The following is a 20,060-nucleotide window of genomic DNA, read 5'->3' on the forward strand; positions in this document are numbered from 1 at the left end:
ATTTTTGCAAAAACTATAAAATATTTTACAATTTTACAAACATGCATTTATTCTACTTGCTAAGGACTACATACTCCGAAAGTTTCGTAAAAAAAATTCGCTTTAAAGATACAGAAGTTTAAAAAAATGCGATTTTTAACAAAATTGCACTTATTCTGCTTGCCAAAGAACACATTCTGGGCTAAAAAAAATCTCTTCGTTTTAAAGATACGAAGTTTTTAAAAAAGTGATTTTTAACTGTTTTTTTGCAATAACTAATACATTAGTTTGTCAGTTGACATCGAACTGGGATCAGAATTTTTGTTATAAAAAGTTCCACAACTTTTGTCTAAATCATTTTTTTCTAAAATGTTTAATATTTTTTAAACAAAGCAAAACTGTTTTTTACGAACTTTGGACGCCATTTTAAAAATGACAATGCGACCTCTAAAAATGTTTAAAATGCATAGAAAAAACATAGCTTAATTTAGAAATAGACAATTACAGTCAGGTCTTTTAAACATGTTTATTAGATTAGATAATCATTTCTCGAAATAACGTTCCAAAAGCCAGATTTATTTAAAAAACGTCATAGGCTTTCTTCACTCTATGCAGCTTACAAAGTTTATAAGACACCAACGACTAAGGAAGTTCATTCCAAAAAAAAAAAGTTAAATTTTAACCTCTTCTTCTTCCTCCCAAAAACGGAGCTATTTGCAGTTCCATATCCACACATGAAATAGGCGTATCGGAATCAAAACCCCACAGTTTTATTTTCCACATGGCGTCTCCTATCGGAAGTAATCTGAGAAAATCGGATTTTACAGGACAGTCCACCAGTCTATATTCTCCCTGAAATAACACACACGATAGGTCATAACAACTCACGTGCTATTTTAATTAAAAAACTAATTTTAACAACATTCACAGAATTCACATATCTGGGAAAAAATTGTAAAGGAAAAAGTTTTAGGAAATTTTCTTGATGCCGAAGAAAAATGTGTAAAAAAACAATCGCATTTCTAAAATATAAAACAATCTTTTATTTTTTAAAAGAACCTACCTATAATTATTATTTTTGTACGTAATTTGCGCAATATTTTTATACTGGTAGAATTAATTTCCAATCAAAAGGAAAGTTGAACAATTGTTGGGTATTTTTTATTTAAAAAATTGGGTTTTTGAAATTAATTTTCTAATAAACTTTTTACATAAGTATGTCTACATTTTGCCTCATTCAATTACTATAACAGCAAAGTAAATTGCAATAAAAATGAAAAGAGATGTAGTACAATCCTCTCATTTTAACTCCCTATTAATGTAAATAACATTTCTAACACAGGACCAAATTTTTATCACATCCTTAGGATACGAAGTCATAGAGGCGGTAATAAAGAAGACCATATCTTTCTCATCTCGTCCACCGAACGATACAAAAAAGTATTACTATAATAAAGACGGCCTGCCAGCTTCAGTCCCGACTCACAGAAATTAACTTGTTGGTAAATTAAATCCCTCATCTCTTAACATTAATCCGGCGTAATCGAAATTAAATAACCAAAGAAACCGTTAATATTATTAGGTACTGATTGGATTGCTGATTAGCGGGTGTCGTAAAATTTTGATGGTTTCGGGGGTAATGAGGTAAGTAATTGTGGCGCCATCTCGGCCGTACGAACGTCAGTCAGACTGGTTTTTTAATTGTCGGGTAGATTAAAGTAATTGCCCATGATTGTAAGGGATTCCGCGGATTTTTTCCAATCTGCACTTAGATGGACGATTCGAATCAATTTTATGATGTATTTATTACTACTGCTTACTAAATTACATACCGAAGAGATCTTTTGTTTTGTGTCAGTCGTTGGTCTCATATAAACGTTGTAGACTGCATACCGTACGACGCAGTGTATCAGGCCAGTATGTTTCGTATGAAAATATATGAAAAAGGAAATGTACAGCATGCAGATAATTAGAAATTAGGTACCAAAAATAAACGGAAAACTATTCATGCGTAAGTATTTTCGATATTCTCTCTACCGATAACTTGAACATATTCTCAACTAGTTACTGTAAGTCTGTTTGGGAATGAAAGAGAGTAATAAAACCCCGAGATTAGAACCGGCCATGGGCGTGGTAATATTTCGTTTCAGGTAATATTGTTTGGGTAAAATGTCGAGCTTATTAGATTACGTACCTGCTAATCGCGTGAAATGATGTGCGCTGTCTCAGAATGAGAAGATTATTATATTAAATGTATTTAATGCATTGAAACACCAAAATCCTACCAACAGTGTTGACGACATCGTGGAAAAGTGTTCCAAAATGACAGGGATTGGAAAATCGACTATCTACAGACTTTTAAAGGAAACAAAAAATGAACAAGATACTGTAAATCCCCCAAAATCATCTACAGGGAGGTCAAAAGTCGTTATAGATGATTTCTTCAAAAATGTCATTCGCAGAAAAGTACACTCATTTTATTTTAAAAAAGAAATACCAACGCTAAACAAAATTTTAAGTGAACTTTCAGAGGACAACGATTTGCCAAAAATCAGTAGAAGCAAATTATGGGCCGTCTTACGAGAGTTGAATTTTTGCTGGGAAAAGCAGAACAGGAAGTCAGTTCTTATCGATAAAGATGAAATTATTTGTTGGCGAAGATCCTACTTAAGATCAATTAGAAAATTCCGTGACGAAGGGAGGAATATTTATTATCTAGACGAAACTTGGGTCAACGAGGGATATACTGTAACAAAAGTATGGCAAGATAAAAATGTAAAAAGTTTTCGACAAGCATTTTTGGATGGACTTTCAACAGGGTTCAAGGCACCTTCAGGTAAAGGGCGAAGATTAATAGTGACACATATAGGTAGTGCCAGTGGTTTTGTAGATGGCGGTTTACTTTTATTTGAATCTAAAAATACAGGTGACTATCACGAAGACATGAACGCAGATGTTTTCGAAGAGTATTTTACACAGATGTTGGATCTTATTCCTCCGGGGTCTGTAATTGTCATGGATAATGCCAGTTACCATTCACGGCAGACCGAGCGGACGCCTACGACTGCTTGGAGGAAAGCCGATATAATTCAATGGTTATCCGGAAAAAACATTTCTTTTGAAACAAATATGGTGAAAAAGGAACTTTTGACACTTGTCAATCTTAATAAAGATCAGAAAAAATATGTTATCGATGAAATGGCAACAAATCGCCAAATAACGGTACTACGGTTACCACCTTATCACTGTGAACTTAACCCAATCGAATTAGTCTGGGCGCAGGTAAAAGGAGATGTAGCGCGAAATAATACGACGTTTAAATTAAGTGACGTGAAAATTTTGTTAAAAAATTCCTTGGAACGAGTAACTGCAGATAACTGGCAAAGATGTATACATCATGTACAAAAAGAAGAGGAGAAAATGTGGGAACTCGATAATTTAATTGACGTTACTGTGGAACCTATCGTTATCAATCTAGGAGACGAAGATAATTCATCAGAATATTCAGAGGATGAATTTTAATATACCTACTTTTTTATTTTCTTTATTGTACATTTATACAACACTACATTTACTCACCATAATTTGAATTTTCAAAATACATATATTTTTGTGTGGAATAAAAGTCTATTCATTAAATTTAAATAAATATTTTGATAATAATATTGAATAATTTTATTTGAATTACTAAAAACCCTCTTAACCCGGTTATGATGCTTAAAGTAGCCTCATATTTTGAAATGCTGTTTTTATATTGTTTACTTATAAGAGAAATGGACCGAGAAATTGAAGCGGCATAGACAAAGACGGATTGTCGGGGATTAAATTTTCTGCTACTACTACCTACTACCTACTACAATTTAGTACAATCCGGTCACACAAAGTTTTTTTAAAAGTACACCTCATCTATACCGATAATACATAATATAAAAATATTGAATATAAGCACCAGTACTACATTTATTTACGATTTGCATACATAATAAGCTATTATTACTCTCTTTCATTTCTAAACAGACTATAGAACGTCGACGATTCTTCAAAAAATAATATATATGTAGAATTGGAGATAGAGTAGATTTGAATTATGTGGGAGGAAAACCAGCAAACAATTTCTGTTTTAGTGAGGGGTAATTGGTTTTCGGCGGGCCTACTATCCCTTTTCCGCTGTGCGTGTTAATTACAATTTCCATCAAAGTATTAAAACGGTTTTTTAGGGGTACTCCGAAAGAATCCGGTAAATAAATATAAATGCAAAGCGTCGGAATATTTTCACGCCACAGAGGCAAGAATAATTGTAAAATAAAGCTACTTAATGCGAAGTTGAAAACTTCACTCGAAAATGTAGAGCGGTACACGGTGCCGAACCAGTCGTCGACCAGAAGTCTTAAATATTTTATAATTTATCAGCAGGGGACCCGGGAAAGTGTATTAGGATTTAAACACTGCCGGTTCACGTCGTTTAATTACCGAAATAATTATTCACAGATTAATAAGCGGGAGCCATTCTCATCGCGCGATAATTCCTTTTATTATACTTTGTAATTGCCCGCTATGCCGTCGAAATTTTACCGACACCATTTTTATTTTTCTTTGACAATGGTGCCGGGAAAACGCTCCTTTGTTTTTTAATTCCGGGATAATTTCCAATCCCCTTCATAACTGCTGTAAAGATTATCGTAAAAAGTTTTATTTTATCTACTTCGAATTCGTCGCGTCCTGGGATACAGTTGAAAAGTAGGAATTTTTTTTTTACGGAAAATATAATCCGTGTAAGTTAATAATTCTGTTGTCTTGAAATGTACCAAAATGTTGTTTTAAGTGGACCGGTGGATGTGAACAACACCGAAGAGCATATTTTTAGGCATTATTGAAATGAGGATTCACTATCCTAGGATTCGACTAGCACTATTGCCAAGTTGGTTTGAAATTCCCCAATATTATAAGTCGAGGCATTTTAAAAACAATAAAAGAAACAACTTTTTATTCTTAATCTATCTTATGATGAAGAATGGCAGTCAAACTTTCAACACACCGTAAATATGTAGTCAAAGAATGCCTCTACAGTGAATAATATTCAACTTACCGGCTTGATTGGACATAAGACAGGCTTATCAAAGTGCTCCATGAATGGAGTCCACGCTTGGTTCTTCATCACCATATATTTGCAAATTTCCTTGTTCTTATAGTCTTTCAGAACATATTCGCAACTATCTGGGTTTCCCGAAGCATCACATTTCCAAAAAGTAAACGACATCTAAAAAAAACAATATATAAAATTCTACTGTTCACACTATTTTATACCTTCAATGATAATAATAAATTATTTATACATTTTTTAAGTGTTTTCTATAAAATATATATTTTTATAAATCTTCATTCGTTTAATTAATTATTATTAACCGCGAGAACGTATTATAATATATAAAAAATCACGATTCACATGTTGGCATAGATTTTTTATTAATATTCACAAAAAGTACATAAACAAATTTCCCGTTGGGGGCACAATATTCGCGATCAAATTAATTTTTAGGGAAAATTTCACCCTCGCAAACTTCCTTTCAACGCCGTAAAGTGGGTGAAACGCAATTTCACTGGCAACACGAGACACTTTTAAGATGAAACCGATAGTATTGTGAAGCGCCTTTTGAACCCAGTACGGACGACAGCTTGTTTTACATCGAGTTTAAGAAGTTTAATTGACATCGACATTTAATAAGAAGCGACTCGGACGACGTCAATTTACTTGTACAATTAGAAAAAAACCCAACTTATTAATTTCCCCCGTTGCCTATCGAATAAAAACACAAAAATTCGCGGAAATTCGCTGTTAATTCATCGAGAAATAATGTTAGAAAATACATCCTTTCTGACATGAAAAGATATGAGTGTGAAGCTCTTAAATACTTTGTACATTGTGCCTTTTATTCGAGAACAAGATGCTTTTATTGTAACGGCTCATTTTTGAAGTGGAACTCAAAATGAAGACGGGTCATGGACAAACTCTTTACAACCCTGCATTGAGCAATTTATGACGGTATTTTCAGACGCAAACATTAATTATGGCCGGAAATAACCCGTTGTCCAAAAAATAAGGTGAATTTGTTTAAAAAATAAAAAATATTTTTTTATGCTTCAATATCAATTTCGTCACCTTCAAAGTAATCCCTACCTGATACAATGCACTTATGCCAACGGTTTTTCCAACTCTCGACACAGTCTGAAAAGTCCTTTTCCGGTATAGCCTTCAATACTTTCGTCGATTCGGATTTCATTTCCTTGTTCGCGTCGAAACGGTGTCCACGGAGTGGTCTTTTGAGTTTAGGGAATAGCCAGACGTCACTCGGTGCTAAATCAGGCGAATACGGTGGTTGTGGAACGATGAGTTGAATTTTTGGCGAAATGGACTCGAATTATCACAGCCACACACAAAAAAAAAGTTGGGTATACTTTTTATGCGACATATACTTTTCGTAGTAATTTGGCCTCCTGAACACGAATCTGGGGTCAGAGGTAAAATTTGTAGGCAGAGTCATAATTTTAGGCCGAGTAGGCGGCATTTTTTCGGCAAAGTCACATTTTTAGATTGAAGGCATAAGTAGATGCAGTTATGTGCTGTGTGGCAGTAATGTGTCCTTTTCCTTGAACTTTAAAATTATTAAGAAATAAAAGCATATAAATGCCATAGGAAAACTGCATAAAAAAATCTGATTGGAAAACAATAAGCCCATGCACGACTAAATAAATGAAAGAATAAAGTAGAAACTTTTTTGTCTTGTCCCATGGAAACAAGCACATCACACTACACATCATTACATGTATAGAGTCCTTAAGTCATTTTTTTAAGCGAAGTCACATTTTTAGACGGAGTGGAATCTTTTACCTTGATTTATGAAAATCTGGCTCCAGATGTGTGATTAATGAAGATGAGATCAACCAGCAATCCTTATGATGCCAAATTTTACTGAAATCGGTGGATTTTAAAAAAGTACACCCGCCATATTGGATCAGCCATCTTGAATTTTTACGATGTAAATTCATATTCGTAATCAGCGACCCAAAAAAACCCTTTATACAAAATCTGGTCAAAATCCGCTCAGAATTTGAAAATAGCGATTCCTGCTCACTTTTTTGAGGTTACAAAAAAAACCACACGTTCTAGCTCAATTCTGACAGTGGATTTGAATTCAGCAGAGTCTTTTACATAAAAATGTACTATTTGATGAGGAAATAATTTTTTTCCAAATTTTCCCAGTAAATTTTCAATTTTCACTATTTTTCACAAGTTTTTTGAGGTTAGGAAAAAATTGTGACGTGATGGGCCAATTCTGACCCCAGATTCGTGTTCAGGAGGCCAAATTACTACGAAAAATATGTCGCATAAAAAGTATACCCAACTTTTTTTTTTGTGTGTATCAATGCAGTGTGAGCCGGTGCATCAACATGATGCAAAAACTAAGAGTTGTCTGTCCATAATTCCGGCCTTTTGCGGCGAATAGCATCACGCAAACGACGCATAACACTCAAATAATATTCCTTGTTGACCGGTTTGGACGGTTGGAAGAAATTCATAATAAATAGTGCACTACGCCACGATAATCAAAGGAAACTGTCAACATGACCCTGATTTTTGAGTGACTGACGTGTTTTTTTCGGTCTTGACGAACGAGAACGAGATTTGACGCGTCTAAAACACAACAAATTTTTTAAAATGGGATTTGTCGAACCTTTTGAAATGCCAACAGTATCAACAAGGTCTCTCATTGTTAATCGACGGTTTTCGAGCACAAGATCTTTGATTTGATAACGTATTATTCATCTGTTGACGTTGATGGTCGTCCGGAACTCTTTTCGTCCTTAACGCCTTCTCTGCCTTCTTTAAAGTCTTTGAACCATTTGTAAATATTTTTTGCGACATAACCTTATCACTAAATTCCTTGTGTATAACATCGTCAACGTTTCCGCGGCAGAATATTCATTACGCAAATAAAATTTAATGCAAATTCTTTGCTTAACAAAATCAGACATACAGAAAATCGATAAACTCACTTTCACTCACTGCAGTAGTTGAATATATTGACTTGAAACTCCGCATAAATATCAGGGATAGACTACCAACCTACAAAAAAATTAAACCCTTATTTTAGAGTGATTTTTAGTACAATTACATGATGGTGTGGGTTACTTTCAACAAGATGAGTCTACCGCGCATACTGCAAGAGCAACAATTCAATTTTTGCAAGAGTTTTTATGAAAATCACTGATTGGACAAGGGTTATAGCCAGCAAGGTCACCATATCTAACTCCTTTACATAATTTTTTGTATGGATATCTGACCGTTACTATTTTTAAAGCAGCAATACGCACACAACATCGAAGAATTAGAAACGGCAATTATTCGACTAATTAGGGATATAACAGAAGAACAATTCTCCTTTTAAAAGTAATATAGATATAAATAAAATTTTAATTTCCAACGTAGTCAACGTATTTTTTTTCTGTATATATCCGTCCCTAAAATCATAAAATTACTCATCTTAAACACGCCATATTTATACAACCTTTTTCAGTCATGTTTTTTTACTACTCAATTTGTTTTATCCAATATTGACCTTTCCTATTGACGGCATCCAAACATGAACCGTCCCAACTATTATTCATTCCACTTTTTACGCAAACAGCCTACGTAAAAAGGGCCCATTCTCTCGTCTCTGTACATTAATGAGACCGCAACCCTATTTACCAAATAAATTAATAATCCAACCCTGCCAGAACAACAATTAATCACTGGAATTTCCAGATCTAGACAGCCCTGCGCAGTATAATTATCTTTTAATTATGGAGTTCTCTGATTAACACTTAACAGCTGGAAGTATAGTTTGATGAAGATGTCTGTTTAACGAAGGCGGCGGTAAATAAGGGAACATTATCCCCATTTGGTTAAATACAATAGTAGTAAGTTGTTCACCTTTCATCGGTTTTAATCAGCAATAAATTAAATTGTAAAAACAAACATGAAACTTATCACCGATTTAACTGAAAAATTACCGCAGATATTTAAAAAATTAAGATTTTATTTGTGAATATTCACTACGTGAATGAAAATAAAATGAAAATAACCTTGCGCGCTACTATACAATTATTCATTTATATCGAAAAATTTTTATTAGAAAATACCCCATCGTTTTTTTAACAGTGTAGATAAGTAAATTTTTTTCGTTACCCTCGATGCGAGCGTTCTTCTCATAACCGAAACGATCTGAAAAATAACTTCGGTGTGGCTGGGCCATAATTCCAAATGAAAAGTTTGTCGTTGTCAACGTTTTAATGAATTTCGCTCTCCGTACTATCCGCGGTGCTCGATCAACAACTTTTCGGGGTCGAGGATGATTTATTACGTCTGCTAATACACAGGGTTAGCTTTATCCCCCATCACCCGAACATATTTTAATTTTCATATATAAAATTGCTTTCGTATTGATGATGAGGCCCAGCTTATTATATTTTTTCATTTGAAGTAAAATAAATATTACAACGTAAAAGCAGTAGATATATCACTGAAGGAAATTTCTAAAAAATAGACACATCGCTTAAACTGCGGTACGATAAAATGACAATAAATATGAAACATTTCTCAATTAGAGAATATTTATGATTGACGTATGAAATTTATTTCAAATAGAAATATTAAAACTGCCCATGAAAATTTTTTAATGTTCGAGATCGACAATAGTAATAACCGTGATTTATTTACTGCATTTAAAAGACATTAAACTAATTCACACAAATCCATTTTTTTATTTTTTTCAAATGAAATCAAACAACCAGAAATCTAGTAAGCACAGACAAAATAGCTATCGCAACAGACCGCTACTGGAATAGGCCAGCCAGTGGCGGCTCGTCGGGGTGGGCAGGGTGGTCAGTGGCCACCCTGAAATTTTCAGAAGAATAAACAAAAATTTGTGTATATATTTATCAAAGTGATTTGACAATTCTTATAAAATTAAATCTAAAAGGCGTTACCCCCTTTGAAACTCCCCCTACCAAATTTTTAAATTATATTTTAATCATGATCACACCAGCAACCAACATAACATTCGGGCGAGCCCGTGGCCGCTGAATTAAACAACGCCGTACCCCAACCATACCTTGCATGCTTATACGCACCTAGGACTAGACAGTAATCGGAAACGTAAGTCGTTCACTAATTTAGAATATTTGGCCCAAATCGGGCGACCCCGCACACCGCACACAGCTCGCATATACCCATTGAGCACCCATCGTGTGTTGTATCAACCACCTAAGATTATTCACCAGTGGCTGGAAATATATATACGTATATTTATTTGCTGTAATTTTGTCCTTTAAATGAATTTTTAAATATTAGAACAATTTTTCCCTGCAAAGGTATTCCAGAAAACAAATTTTAGTAAACGAAATAAACCGTTCTATAATTTGTAAATCGCGTAAAAAATAAATATATATGGTGCTATGTTGAATGTTTTTAATAATTATAATTATTAAGGTTATTTTAACTCGTTACTGTTAAACTGAATTAAAAGTGATGCTGAGAAATTTTCAGTATTTTAATAGTTTCTAGTTTGTAAACATTACATGGGAGTGATGTAAATTATTTTTAGGATGATCTCGACAGCAACCAACATAACATTCGGGCCAGCCCGTGGCCGCTGAATTAAACAACGCCGTACGTTGCCTGCTTATACGCAGGGTTAGGACTAGAGAGTAATCGGAAACGTAAGTCGTTCACTAATTTAGAATATCTAGCTATAGTCGGGCGAGCCCTCACACAGCCCGCATACTTATGGAGTGTTGTATCGGCTAGCTACGGCTTTTCGCCAACCAGCAGCGGTTGGAAATATATGTATATTTATGTGCTGTAATTTTGTTGCTTTAAATGAATTTTTTAACATTAGAATTTTTCCCTGCAAAGGTATTCCAGAAAACAAATATTAGTAAACGAAGTAATAAACTGTTTTATAATAATTTGTAAATCGCGTTAAAAAATAAATATCTATAATGCTGCTATTTTGAATGTTATTTGACAATTATATTTATTAAGGTTATTGTGAAGCGTTACTGTTAAACTAAATTAAGAGTGATTGCTGAAAAATTTTCAATATTTTAATAGATTCGAGTTTGTAAATATGGAAGTGATATAAATTATTTTTAGNACGTGTGGCCTTTTTAGCCTTCGTTAACGAGCTATGAGGTCACAACAAAAACGGTTTTTGCTCGTAACTCGGAAATGGCTGGAAATATAAACAAATCTCCCCTTGGTTCTGTATAGAGCACTCGGTGGGTGACGCAGAGCGGGGTGTCACAATATATGAATGAAAAAAAAGAACAGTATTTGCTTGTACCTCGGAAATGACTCAAAGTATCAAAAAATCTCCCATGATTCTGATTGGTGATCGAAAAAAACCGTTTTAGAAAAAAATATTTTGGATAACAGCTGTAGAATTTTTTTAGAACAAAAATTTAAAGCCCAGCCCAATGTCAATTGATAAATAAAAGTATTAGTTATTGCAAAAATGGCTAAAAATCGCATTTTTTTAAAACTCCTATATCTGTAAAACGAAAATGGATTTTTTTACGAAACATTCAGAATATGTAGTCCTTGGCAAGTAGAATAAGGGCATTTTTGTAAAATTACAAAATATTGCAGTTTTTGCAAAAATTGAGTTTTTTGAAATTTGTCTTTAATAAATGAGGTCGTACCGATTATTTGAAAAAAAATTTTTTTTCTCGGTTCCTGTTGGTTGTAGAACATGTCCTAATGATGTTTTGCTATTTCGATTATATTTCAACGGAAAAAGATCTACATTTTTCGACCCAAAAAAAGAAAGTTTCGGTAGATTTTTCGCATATTTCCAATAATTTTGTAATACGCACACAATTTGCACAGGAAAGAGAACACTTAGAGAAAATTTTAAGCGCTAGGTGGGTCACATAAGTGCATTAATATATGATTTATTGAAACTTGAAGATGTCTTTTTTCGAAAAACTCAGTTTTTGCAAAAACTATCAAATATTTTACAATTTTACAAAAATGCACTTTTCTACTTGCGAAGGACTACATATCCCGAAAGTTTCGTAAAAAAATCTTTTTTCGTTTTAAAGATATAGAAGTTTTAAAAAAATGTGATTTTTAGCCGTTTTTTTGCAATAACTAATACATTTGTTTATCAATTGACATCGCGCTCAAAATGTTTGCTATAGAAAGTTTTATAACTTTTGTCAAAAACATTTTTTCCTAAAATGTTTAGTTTTTTTTAAAATGAAAAAACTGTTTTTTGCGAAATTTGGACGCCATTTTGCAAAAGAAGCCCTAATATTCAACTGGGGTAAAGTAATTCATTCAAATCTACTGAATTTTTCCTAATTTTTACGTGTCTTTGTTTACTGAACTAAATTTTGGCAAAAAAAACGAGGTACATATTTTCGACAATCATTAGTACTAGCCTAGATATAAGTTGAACATCCTAGCTCTGGCAACATTGTTTCGTCCTTATTACAGACCTCAACGCTGTTAAAAGTTTCTTCTAAAACTTCGAAATTATAACGAATTATTAACACTCTGAGATACGGAGATCACACTAGTGAAACGTTCATGTCAAGGCTTATATGTATATTGAAAAAATGAAATACCTAATTTTTAATTACATATTTTCATTATAGTATAATAAATTATAATAATAAACAACTGGGCTGTTTAAATATATTAAAACTGTTAGTGTTTGTTGAATAAGTAAATACCAAATTTACATAAATAAGATGGCAATACCCGAGGTAATATCCTTTTTCCTAAGATAGATATAACGAGTATTTCTTGAATACTTTTTTTTAAGGTAAAAAATATCGTCGCGTCCTATCTCTACGTTAAATTTTAAATAGAAATATACACAAACATTACGCAACCTAAACCTATAAGTATTAGATAAAAATTACACCTTCTAATCACGGATTCTCCAAACGGAAATACAACAGTTTTATTTACTAAGTTCGTCAGTTGTAAGTTTCTCTCGCTATTATTAAATCCTAAATGAACAATATAGTTCTGCACCTACTTTCATTAGAACAGCTCGTTACAGTTCTCAGTGAAAATAATATCGCATCTCATTACGTCACTCACTGCGTTAATGGCGTTCGTCATCTAAGTGAAAAGACTGAAATAATGTGGTTATTACGGATAGAAAAGTTTTCCATTATTGTAGTAATACGACATCACAGGACTCTCACGTGCCTTTCAAACTGAGAGGAAAGACGTTTTTTTTAATATTCTTGGTAAATGTTCACAGATGTAAATATGTATGTGAATCGTACTGTTAATTACTCGAAATATGTTTCCTAACATGTGCCACTGACGTACGTGGATCTGCACGGCGAAGTATGCCAATGCGAACTGTTTTGATAAATAGCATGAAGTGGCAAATCAGGAGTATTCGACGCTTCCTCCACAGTACTTAATTTAGCAAATGTTTGTTTTGATTGATAAGCTAATTACCGATTGATGGGCTATATTAATGGTCGAAATGAACCCCGCCGCGCTCGAATTATCCGCGATATTAGTAAAATTTAATCATAATGTTTTGCCGACCGTGTCGTACACGGTTTAATTCAATAATTTCCATGAAATGTTTGTTACAAACAATAATATCTCTATATAGAATCGGCATAAACTTATGGTGATTTATGCTGGTTGACGGTATTAATCCTAAATGACATAATTGCGTCGAACAGAGGGAAAATTAAACTGACAAATCACAGAGACAGATATATTATAATATAATTAGCTATCGCTGCAAAATATATCAGCTAAGTGCTAAGTATACACAAACGGCATCTAGTGTTCTAACGAATACTGATCGCATTGTTGCTTTGTCTGAACTAATAAACCTCTCGTAGCTTTTAAAAATACGATAGATTTATCTAAGGTAAGTCCAGCCCAAATTTTACGTCACATTCAAAATAGTTCGTAGATAAGAAGTCATTACTATTATGTAATCGTTCACAATATAATTTTTCCTTAAAAAAACATCCTAATAATTAATAAATTTACCAATGATAAAAAAATATAATAATTATAAATTGGAATTTTTACATACATAGATAAAAATTGTTAAAATTACTTGATCTTTTTATATATTTGCAATGGTTTAATATAAATGATTTGAATATACACAATACGCTGTGTAGAATTTGACCAATTTGACTGTATACACTCAGCAAAAATAATTAAAAGAACAGAAAAATTTCCAAATTTTTTTAGTGACTTTTGAAAGGCTGTAACTTCGTGAATAATGGTCGTATCGAGAAGAAAAAAGAAGCATCTTAAAGATTGAAGATTCCAGTTTAGTAATCTTGAGATGAAAAATTTTTTTGAACATCACTATCGACGCAATCAAAAGAAATAACACAAGGCAAACATTTTACAATTTTTTTTCCAAACTGCACATGGGCTCAGAATTTTTTTTCTGGCTTAATCAATATCAGGGTCATTTAGTTTGATTCATCAGCTTCAATTTAGTTGTTTTTTATTTTCTGTACGATTATTTCTCATAGAGATATCGGCTATTGAGTGAAATGTCATTTTTATTTAGTCATTGATATCTCATGATCTAATGATCGTACAGCGAACGGAAGATAGGTTTTACAAACGTGAATCAATACTCTTCAAGAGCCTTTTGGTATGTTTGAGATTTTTTTTATATAGGACTCGGCATTAATTTGAAAAAGTGACAATGGCTTTTTTCTGCTGTTTTGGAAAATTAACGACTACTTTGCAAATATTGCAAAAAGTACCAATGTTTGTAGATTTTTTTTAGCCCAATACATGCCTATGAGGCCTGTAGATTTTGAAATCGATCGATTACTCATCAAATATTGAAAAAAAATGCAATTTGAAAAAAAGAATATTTCAAAATTAAAAAAAAAATTGCGTCCTCTTTTACAATTTTATATTGAATATTTCAAATCTCGAGAAAAAAACATGTAAAGAGAAAATTTTGAAAATTGATAGTTTTTCAAAATTATGAATTTTTTTTTCGCTATTTGATGCGTATTTAATGCGAAAGTGTGAGAAAAATAACGGAAAAAATTTGTTTCATCGATGTTTAATTTTTTATAAAACTGATGATTCAGGAAAGGAAAACATTTCGACCGATCGATTTCAAAATTTATAGGTCGCATGGGTGTGTAATGAGCTAAGAAAAGACCCACAAACATTAGTCTCGCAACATCTGCAAAGGAGTCGTTGATTTTCCAAAACAACAGAAAGTCATCTTTTGTACTTTTTGAAACTAATGCTGAGTATAATTTTTTTTCTCAGACATACCAAAAGGCCTTTGAAGAAGATTGATTCAGATTTCTAAAACTCACTTTCCGTTCGCTTTACGACTATTAGTTCATGAGATAGCGATGATAAAAAAAATAAAGGTGACTTTTCACTCAACAGCCGATCTCAATGAGAAAAAATCGTACGAAAAAAAAAAAAGTTACAGTCTTTGAAAAATCACATGCCGTAATGTACAACTTACCACACCTAAAAGAGTGTGATCTGTTATGTGTCTATAGTATATTTAAATATACGAATGAAACTGAATAAAAGAACTTCTTTGTCGCAACCAATAAGATTAATCAGGTGTGGTGTTAGCGCGCATGTGTAGAGAACAACTAGCAGTCTAACAGACCACATGATCAGATTTATTCGTCGAGTATTAATGCAACATAATATTTTAATTACATAAAAATAACAATATTATAAATAAATACTGAGCTAAGTAAATTGCTGAAGAGTATGTGAAACTTCGATATTAACAGTATTTGAATTAATTTTTTGTATATACAAGCGTCAAAATTGTAGTTCACTGTTTAAGACCTATTTTACGTTTTTTTTTTAATTGCGCAGAAAGCCGGCTGTTTAATATCTACGCAAATATAGAAAAGTAGGAACCCATATTGGGAAAGGCGTTTATATTTTGGAGTAGGTGTACCTTCCCAATACTTGCGAAAATTCGTACATTTCATTCTTGTTATTTCCCCACATCCTGACTTACACAACGCGTTGGGCACCATCCCTCACAATTACTTACCGAAAAATTATTACTGACTTCCTTGAGCACCTTCAGGTTGAGTCCGAACACGGTTTCCTTGATATCTTCATTATAGCTGACGGAGGCGTTGGACCACTGTAACGGGAGGTTCTCCTTTCCCTTGCACATGTCCAATTTTCTTATCGTGACCCTCCTCTTGGACTGAAATAAGTCATAGTTATTTATAAGTAAGGGATCTCGTGGCTCCATTAATATCGCTCATCGTAATATGGTATTATAACGAAGCATCCACCATTTACTTTATGGGACGGGAGGATGTGAGCCGATTAGGCGGACGATTTTCCGCCAGCGGTCGGCAATTACCGGTAATTATCAGAAATGGTGTTATTAGCCACGCGATTTTAAGTTTTCCTAGGTCCGTTTGAAATGAAATTCTTTAAATAGCCGCCGTAATAAGAGCGTAAATCAAATAAATACGAGAAAGTAAACTTAAACTAGAATGGACAACATTAAAAATATAATCAGTATATGAAAGAAAACATTAAAACTGCGAAAGCTAAAGCAACTTTTAATTCATTCAAACGTCTAAGCTTTGTTTTACTTTAACTTTAACTACTTGTGTTTGGATCCAGGCTATTTAATAACTTGTCTCGGGAAATAAAAATGATTGAGAATCTCGTGTATATAACGTTACTGAATTCTTTTAGTATAAGAATTTATGGTTTTTCTCTTTTTATTTTTTCTTTTATTGACTATTCCCATATTTCATAATAAAGTCTCTAAAGAAAAGAAAGGTTATTTATTTATTTTAAAAGTTATTATTCCAATTTTTTTTTGTTTTTTATTCAGTTCAACTAATACTATTATTTTTTAATAAAGCAAGTTTGTACTAACTTAACATGATCTAAATCGGTTTATTTTCATCAATTTTGAAGTGTGGCTCATTTATTTCTGGATACCTTGTATAGTATATGGAGTTGATTAATTTTGGGGCGGACAATTACGCTTTTCTCAAAACAGCGCGATTTTAACAAGAGTACCTTTGCTATGTAAAATAATATTTTACATTGTAATAAACGACATACTTAAAAAAAAACGTAATCTCAAAAAAGCTGGATGAAGAAATGTCACTGAGGAAGGTTGTCTATAAGAAAAATTCTCAGATTTTTTTGATGTTCTATCGTTGAAAATCTATTAAAAAGGATAAAATAAACAACAAAATGTGCCAAAAGTCTAACATACCAAATACTATTAGTAAATACAGCTTCTTATGCGTAACTCTAGCACATATTTTATTAAAATGTTTCATTAGTATGTTCATAATTGTTTGGGAACCAAGTTTTTCGTATAACTCATTACTTTTAAGACATTCTATTGACAAACTTTATATTACTGTTATAGTAGAACGCCTTTATCCAAATATGTAAAATTTACATATTGGGTGGTGTTGAATTAAAAATAAACACAGAAATATGGTACAATTGTTTTTGAATAATTTTTTTTTCACTTTCTTTTTGTGTTTGTAAAATATACTCTATTGTAAAGTTAAGCGAGCGACCGTTGATGGAACAGGTCCATCGTAAAAAGTAAAAGACGTCTGAGTTCTAGCTTCTAGCCTGGCTGACTGGAATCTGGGGATAAACGAGCCAAGTTGCAATCTGGTTTAACACCCCAGTAAAATATCGAGCTCACATCGTTAAAGTTCAAGAGTTTTGGGGGTTTCGAGATAAATTTATAATGAGAATCATAAAATAAACACCTCTTTCTTTTAGAAAATACCTCACATCATCATATAATGCGGAAAAGATGAAAATTCCGTATTATAAATATTGAACTCATTAAAACTAACACGGTTTTATGACTTCGTCATCTTATTTATTGAGGAGTTATATTACCCTCGCAAAAAGCAACAAGTTCGCGTAACTTTATCGGCGGCACTACGATCGACTCTAAAATTATTTGTTTTGAAAACAATCCAGAACTACTAACAAGGTTGTAATAATTGGTAAATGAGAGTTACTAAAGAACACTAACAACGGAAGAACAGCAGATTATTTTACTATGCAGCTCTACTTCTTTGCAAACTTCCTGTATCCACACCCTTTCTTGCCATCATAGCGATAAGTCCATTTTCTCACGTAACAAATTGATTTACGAGTGTTATTTGGCGCAAAAGAATAACGTTTTAAATAACAATTATTGTAGAACTATTCTTATCTTTATTTGTAGCAATTCTGATGATTGTTTTTTTTTTATTATTTTTAATTTTGGTTTCGCTTTTCTGTTTCACGTTATCTTATAATTGGACCTTCATTCCGGTGGACATTATATTTGTAAATAAATAAATAAGTTATTAATTTGTTATAGATATTGATATTTCCCAAGCCACTCGTGTTCGCAGTCGCCAAAAAAATGACATTGTAAGGCTCCAGACCGTTCGAGAAGTGACAGGCGCAAGATCATTAGTTAAAAAGTTCATTAGGGAAACAAACCAAATAAAACCTGAACCTCCGCGCATCCAGGACGACGACGGCGTGTCAACAAGGCTGACGATGCTCGACTGTTCGCTGTTCTCCGTCCCGGAATACTAGATTTGGGGGAAGATAAAGTCATACTCGCAGCTGACACGTAAAAATAAAATGATAATGGATGTGATATGTGTCAAAGGATGCCGAATATTTCCGTTTATCGTTTTCCTTTTTCTCTCTATAATAATTTACCGGGATATATTAGGGTGCTTATTTATTTATGGAAACGTCACAAGGAAACATTTATAAAAATTGGAAAGATGAGTGAAAATTATATTTTAAAGCCGCTGCAGCATTAAAATTAACAGAACCATGTAATATTAAAATCGCTTTACCTTATATATACGTGCTATATATATGGGCACATTCAGATTTTCTTGTAACAATGGGGGTTGCACGCCCCGACCAACTGTATTGTGGCCGTCGTGAATGGAGGTTGGAGTAAGTGCAGCCTCCCGGAAAGGGTTAGACGTAAAAGTGTTTTTGCAGGGTCCACTGACTTCGTGCAGAGTAAAAATTATAACGGTAAATTATGTTCTGGATTTGCAGTTGGAATGAAACGCACAAAATAAACGAGTTTTCTGGAAAACCTAAAACAATTTTTAAATACGTCTCTGATATTTTATTCTCTTTATCCTTCAGCTAAAAAAAAATTAGAATTTCCGCAGTAAATAAATCATCGATGTAAATTATTCAAAGCCGCAAAAATTAAAGCGTACAATACAGATATTTTCCACAAATAAATGCGCGAAATATCGCCGTTTTCTAAAAATTAAATATTATTTATTGGCTGATATATAGGAGAATATCTGTGGTTATTAATTATGTACTAATGGTTCTCCATAACCATATAGAGAGATTATGTGAATAAAATATAACCACGAGCGAGATTCGATTTGCATGTGTGGGCAATTATTTGTATTACAGGGTGATGCTTTTGCGTAAAGTAATAATTAACAACGCGTTCTTTTATCGACAAATTCGATTGTAATTTTTACATAATGCCAAACAAAGTTTTATTAATAGTATATTATTCAACGAGCGTATAATGATGGGTATTATTCACGAGGTGAAGTTTACGGCCACGAGCCGCAGGCGAGTGGCCTAAATCACCGAGTGAATAATACCCATTATACGGGAGTAGAATACTATACTTTATCCACGACTACTAAATATTTTTGTTGAAGTTTTTTTTGTTTTTAGTTCGTTTTTTAACACAATTTAACACAAAATATCAAAACACTGAGAAATCTATGCACACAAACAATAATGTTGACAGGTTTGAGTCAAATTTGTTTTGTTTTAAAAGCTACTTAGATTTATGAAATGTTTCGAAAAACATGGTATGTTAAGCAACAGATATACGACACGCACAAACGAAGTCGCTGATGGCTCAGTGTAGATGCTCCTTCCCTTCCAACCGCTGGTCCCGGGTTCGAATCTGGTCTAGGAAAATTCACTTTTTTAATTTTTTTTT

The 20,060-nt window shown here is 33.0% G+C and overlaps 1 protein-coding gene across 1 annotated transcript in view; it reads right to left on the reverse strand.

Moving 5' to 3' along the window:
* Nucleotides 1-657: 657 nt before the first annotated feature.
* LOC108903500 overlaps nt 658-20,060 on the reverse strand; it is a 38,384-nt gene continuing 18,981 nt past the window's right edge. Inside the window, exons 2-4 of the mRNA XM_018705713.1 lie at nt 16,095-16,256; nt 5,066-5,236; nt 658-831 (exon numbers count right to left, since the gene is read on the reverse strand). Coding sequence (XP_018561229.1) covers nt 658-831; nt 5,066-5,236; nt 16,095-16,256 — 507 coding nt within the window. The remainder of the gene's footprint in view (nt 832-5,065; nt 5,237-16,094; nt 16,257-20,060) is intronic.

This window comes from Anoplophora glabripennis, unplaced genomic scaffold (genome assembly GCF_000390285.2).
Source record: "Anoplophora glabripennis isolate ALB-LARVAE unplaced genomic scaffold, Agla_2.0 scaffold163, whole genome shotgun sequence".
In the NCBI taxonomy this organism is placed as follows: domain Eukaryota; kingdom Metazoa; phylum Arthropoda; class Insecta; order Coleoptera; family Cerambycidae; genus Anoplophora; species Anoplophora glabripennis.